The sequence below is a fragment of the Formica exsecta genome, unplaced genomic scaffold, assembly GCF_003651465.1.
Source record: "Formica exsecta isolate Colony F162 unplaced genomic scaffold, ASM365146v1 scaffold314, whole genome shotgun sequence".
Lineage (NCBI taxonomy): Eukaryota > Metazoa > Arthropoda > Insecta > Hymenoptera > Formicidae > Formica > Formica exsecta.
This window is the reverse complement of record NW_021850397.1, coordinates 1,168,624-1,174,882: the sequence shown is the minus strand read 5'-3', so window position 1 is coordinate 1,174,882 and position 6,259 is coordinate 1,168,624. Positions and strand designations below refer to the sequence as shown.

At 41.4% G+C, this 6,259-nt stretch overlaps 1 protein-coding gene across 3 annotated transcripts in view; it reads left to right on the top strand.

Annotated features, from left to right (window-relative positions):
• Positions 1–6,259, top strand: part of LOC115237909 (RNA-binding protein Musashi homolog 2) — a 107,385-nt gene that overhangs the window by 51,804 nt on the left and 49,322 nt on the right. Inside the window, exon 1 of one of the 3 annotated variants that reach the window (XM_029811282.1) lies at positions 5,386–5,970. The exons of the other annotated variants lie outside the window; for them this stretch is intronic. Coding sequence (XP_029667142.1) covers positions 5,942–5,970 — 29 coding nt within the window. The 5' untranslated portion in view covers positions 5,386–5,941. Of the gene's footprint in view, positions 1–5,385; positions 5,971–6,259 lie in introns of those variants that run through there. 3 annotated transcript variants of the gene reach the window in all.

Genomic DNA, 6,259 nt, shown 5'->3' with positions numbered 1-6,259 from the left:
AACCGCTCTGTATTATTGCCGAGAGGCTAAATGTAAAGTACGCGTGTCTTGTCTGGTTTTTTTTTCCTTTCAATACGATAGGGGTGCACTTAACCTCTCAACCTCTGTCTTTCTCTTTAGTAAAAGCTCCTTTCTCACGACCAGTTTACGCCTTCGTGTAACCTTTTCCCGCTTTTCGATTATTTCACTACCGCTCGTATTTCAAAGTGTAGATAGCGAACGAATTTCAGCAGACGATATTTCGCAACCTACATGCTTTCTATATGAACTATTTATTATTTACGCAATTTTTATGACCGTATCTTTTAAACTATTTTAAAAAGTTATTCAATATTAAAAACACATAATATATTTTTCTACGCGTGTCTTATTTTCATACCTTTATATATTTTATTGAGCCTGAAGGACTTTAAAGAACGTACTTTGAAAAATTCTTAAAAGAATTCTTTGAATTGTTTGTAATATAAGCGTTGTAACGTGACTTGGGGGAAACATGCAAAAGAAAATAAACATTTCCAAGTATCGTATGCACACTTGCCTTGATGCCGGCCTCGTAATTGTTACTTTACGATACTTATGGGGTTCTTATCTGGTTTCCTTGTGGGGCCCGTACACACAACCAGCTTTGTATTTCTCGCCTCGATATCTCGGCATCTTGCGACCTATTCTCGAAGGTAGGAAACGTAGGTAGGAAGATGAAAGAGAGAGGGGGGCCGCCGTTTACGGGCGGTAAGTCGGCCAATTTATGGCACTCAGAAATTTATAGGTTCAATTTCCGCGATATTTAAACGACTCGACGACTAAAATCCTCGCCATCCGCCGATCCAGCTCGCTTGCGAGCACGCACGAGAATTTTCGCCGATTTTTTTTTTATTACTCCGAAACGCGGCATAATAAAATAACTGTGCCATTGTCGGTGTTGGCGTGCATTCTAATTGGTTATGCAAACTATGTTGAAAATCTAGAAAATCGCGCGTATACATACCGGTTTGAATATAATAAATAATAAAACACAATTTTTTTTTGTTCCTTGCATATTCCGTTATTGAATAATGATTTTAAATCGCGAATGCATTTTTATATATTTTTATTAAATATCTAATACGTGTACATATATTCATCATTGAAAAAAAAATTAAATCGCAAATGAATGTTTACTACGGAGTTAATTCAATTTACCGTTCACCAATTTTGTGTTGTATATATTTGATAATTTTGTCGCTTTTCACCGACGCGCGCACGGGTCGTGATATTTATCAAAACATCGTAGTCCGGACTGTGCGCGTCCTAGAAACGATCTCGATGGAGTTTTCGCGAAGCGAGTACGTACACAATACAGCACACAATCCCTGCCAAATATACTACTTGTGCCTGGAGAACGGTGGAATATTAATTTAAACCAACGTTATATATTCCGTATACCATACACCATATTGGAACGGTGTGTGCGTGTGCGTGTAAATTAAAGTAAATAAAGTAATAGTGTAATTAAAGTAAATAATTCGAAATATTTTCACTCGGAAACGATATATATTTTGCGCAAACATGTATATCGGATAAGGATTTTAAAACCGCGTTCTTCGAACGTTTCGTGGCTAGCGATTCGATGCCTCTATAATGAGGCTCATTCCCTCTCTATCTCTCTGTCACTCTCGTTTGGGTAAAATCAATTTAAATATAGTTCGTTAGTTCGAGGCGCGTTGTTATCTCCCAGAGGAAAGAAATGGTTGTTATATGTATAGCGACAATGTGCATCGGGAAGCACTTTGGAGGAGCTATCCGTACTCGCCGGTCGCACTAGGCAAATTGAATTTACGTAAGAAAATTGCGCGATACCGTTGCGTCCCGGTCTGAGCGGAGCTCAGAGCTCGGAACTCGCAACTCGCGGGAAGAGAGTTTGCCCCTTTACAGAAGTACAGACCCTCTCCACGTTGCGTTAAACCTTTCTCTTCCCCTTTCCCTCTTTTCTCTCTCCCCCCTCCCTTCCCTCTCTCTCTCTCTCTCTCTCTCCTTCTCTCTCGAACGAAGCGTGGAAGCGCCACGAGTGCTAGAGGTAAATCCCAGGTGTCTGCCTCATCTCACGACTGGCATCGTGTTACGAGGGGGCTGCGAAGGGCTGCCGGAGAGGCAGCATTTCCGGCTCTTTGTCTTCGACGATTCGCGCGGAAATCGTTTGCGAGCGAACCGCGCCGTTTTCGCGTGTCTGTTGGCCGCATGATACGATCCGCGAAATCCTTTCGCGACGGACTCCGCCCTTCGTCTGAGGGTGAAATCTTTCGCGATCTTGCACCGGAGATGCGTCGGAGATCGCGGAAAGTCAGACGCGAAAGCGCGCTCAAAGATTTATATACAATACGTATACAGGCGAATGCCAATCTTGACACGAGCGAAATATCTTTCTTGAGTAATTCTCTTTCTCTCTTTTTTTTTTTTTTTATAAATGTTTTCGGTATAGTTTGTATAATGTTTTTCGCACAGCTGTTACAAAAGTATCGTTATTACGAGACACTCAATTGCGTTTGTCGTAATGACGTTTGCAAAATGTTATTTTGCAAGAACGATATTTCCTCGAGAAATAGCTATCGTTGCGCATAGTTACATAATCAACATTTGAATAATCGAGACACTTTCTATTTAGCAAGTCAAAAAACGAGAGGTACTGAATACGCTTCATTAGCATTCTCCAAAAACAGAAATGTCACTATACTCAACAATTATTCTCGTCGTCTCTTCAATTTCTATATGCGTAGAAATACATTCGTAAACGTTACCTACGAAAGAATAAGCGTTTTTGCCCCGACTATACACTTCGTTCAACAAGGGTGGCTCATTTGCCTCCAACCCCCCGGTTTCTTAGTCTACATTCACGTCTAGAATCTGATCGGCACGGCGATTTGGATGCAAGCCAAGACGGGCTTCATCCTGACCTGCTCCCGTATAACGCGCGATACACATTTCGTACATTCACTCGTACGATCTCGTGCCACGCGAGTTTGCCCACGAGGAGAAGAGATAGTGCTGGGGAAAGAAAAAGAGAAAGAGAGAGAGAGGGAACGCGCGAAAGCGATTACGTGGGTGTATTTTGCGGAAAAACAGGCAGTCAAACCGATATAACCGCCTGTCTACAACGGCAGACCGGCTGTTCGCATAAAGCCATTGTTGTTCTGCATCCAAAACATGTTCGTACCGCGCGCTATCATCCTCCCTCTTCTTCCCTCGCTCCGGTTCTTACGTTCTCGATTATGCAAATCACTCTAGCGAGCAAAGTGACATTTTCGCAAACTTACGACTCGCCGAGGATCGCGAGTATCTCTCGTTCTCATCTTCTGAAATTTGAAACCGCGCAAGTTTTCCAAACTTGTTTATACGAATTAAGAAGGCGCAAATCGAGTCGTTATTGAAACCAGATATTAGATAAAGATTGCGAAAATGTAATTTATAAAAATTAATTGATAAAAATGATTATATTATCCGATTTAAAAAGAATAAAGAGATTCACACACACAGAAAAATATTATTCTATTGCTAAGTAAAATGATTATTCAGTTTACTTTACTTCTTTTAAATAACAGTTATCTTTAACAAAGAATATTTTCTTAATAATAGTCTTAAGTTTATTTTAAGACTATTATTAAGAAAATATTCTTTGTTAAAGAAAACAAATTTTAGAAATAATTATTACCATGTACTCAAAAAAGTAAATATTTTCTTTTGAAGAATATTATAAAATTTTATCGAAGAAAAGTCAGATATGGTTAATTTAATGTAAGAAAATTTATTAGATCAGAAAAATTTAATGTATTTCTTTCAATTATATAATTTAATATTCTTGATTGAAGTATTAAATTTATTAGGATTCAGAATATATTTTGAATAAATTTGATGCTTATGATGAACTTATGATAGATTTGCGGATATATGAACTTTTGAAATACTTGAAACAAGTAATATTTACTTGTATATAGTATGTATTTTTCTGTGTGCATATTGGGAAGTGTCAAAAAATACCTTAATTAAGTAAATACTTTTTGGATATTTCGATTTGACGTAATCGAATAATTTTCTTGTCCAAATAACGTTTCCGGCGTTTGTCGTTTATACCTATAATATACCGTGCAATGTGTACATTCGTAGTTGCATAACGAATGGTGTCAGGCTGGCAATATCCTTTCGCTTCACGGTTTCCATACTGGTTTCTTACTCGTCGAGCCCACGTCCTTTTGTGTCTGCACGCATATATCCGGATTTGCAACAATACCGAGGCGGCAATTTTCTCGAGTCGTTTCTCGTGGAAACTGTAGCCGGTTGTAAGCGTAAACTATATGTATAATGGATAATATAATAGCGAATACGTCATAAATTATCCAACTTTGATTTTAAAACGGCTAAATTAAATATAATTATATTGTATGATCACCGTATGATCAAGTATAGTAATATTTTTTAAAATTGAAGTGTTTTAATAACTCTCGAATATCTCTAAAATATTCTATAGATTTGCTCGTCCTAATTAAGCATTCGATATTGTAAAATTGATTATGCTTTAGGCGCGGTATTGGAGATTTTATCCACTATCAATTTTCTAGTATGTAATCGAACAGAAAGGGGGAAGAAGGCAGGTGTGGTCGCAGGCCGGTTAATTGAAGCCTGTTATTAATTAGCAAATATTATGAGATATATTTGTTACGCTTTTACGCAGAAATGTCGCAATATTTTACGTTCTTATAAAAATACATGTTATAAAGAGAGAAATAAAATTGATGACGTAAAATGCAATCGATACGTTTCATCACGTGTGATTTATTAAATCTAAATAGCATAAAAAAAAATCCATATATTTTAGAAGATTACATATTTCCTTCTATCGACAATAAAAAAAATCTAGCAAAAATCCAAGAGATTTAAAAGTCTAATTTTGTCCAATTATATCCCTATTTTGCTTCTTCGGTATTTTGAACATCATTTAAATATGAAACTTCGAGATTGGGTGACATTGACCGATGAGCACCACTGTACGAGGATTCCTTGGGTGTTCGCGCGCGCATACGGCACGCCAGTCTTTTAACGAAGCGAAGGGCAGAGCAACGAAAAAAAACCGGTAGTATAGGTATCGGCACACATTCTATTCCGTTTGCACGATGCGCCGCCGTACACGCATACAAATGCATTCGCGTACATACGCGTACGGTACGCGACAAATCCACCTACCTACGCACACACACATACACGCGTGCCATTCGCAGCGACGTAGTACGCCCGGCCGCCGCGCTCGCGTAAGGGCGCGCTGGTATCCCCCTCTCGAAAACCTAACTCTCTACCCCCTACCACGCGCGGCGTCCCTTCAGCCGGCTGATCCCCGCCATCCCCACCACTCCCCACAGTCGTCGCCCCACCATCGTGCCGTACAGACGTCTGGAGAGCGTTACAGCTGCCGCTACAGCCGCCGCGCTTACGGAGTGCGCGAAGCCCGTCGTGAAGAGACGCGAGACCGCGCATCGACGCCGTTGTCGTCGTTTCCCCGTGTCTGGCCGGTCGGCCGCTAACCTAAAAATCGCCGAGACGCCGTCAACCGGCGTGGGCCTGTCCGGCGTCTAAAGTGGTGCGTCGCCGGTGGTGCCCCTCGTCGACGAACGATCCTTTGTTTGGCGCGCGCGTGCCTGCCGACGTCTGGCGTCGAGATTTTGAGGAACGTGATCGTACGAGGAGTGTTCTTCTTCTCTGATACGTGATATTCTAGTATTGTGCTCCCCCGTAAAGGATCTCGTTTACTTATCCTACTGTGACCTTGAACTTGTGAGTGTGTGTGCGCGTCTATTCCACGGCCGATCGCCCTCTCCTCGAGACGACAGCGAGGGTGGGAGAACGAGGGAGAAGAAGAGGGAGAGAGAGAGAGAGAGAGAGAGACTCGGGTGCGACGTCGGGATCCTGGATGTGAACAAGGATGTTTTCCTACGCAACCTTCCCAGTGGGGTAAGCAGTCTCACGCAAGTTTTTTTTTTTTCTTTTTTCTTCGTAGCAAGTTCTCTCTCGGAGATCATTCCTCGCGGAAGAGTGATTCGTTGGCGGTTTTACATCCGCGATTTGTCCGCCGAGAATCTCGTTCTTCGATATTATTTTCCGCACGCATATCTTTCGGGAGTGAATGTGTTTTCGCGCCGCCTGTGGAAATAGCCGATGGCGTATTTTTTTATCACGTCGACCGAGACCAGGTGTTCCGGGCCAGGCTTCCTCAGCCGGCGAGCTCGACGATTCTTCCGAT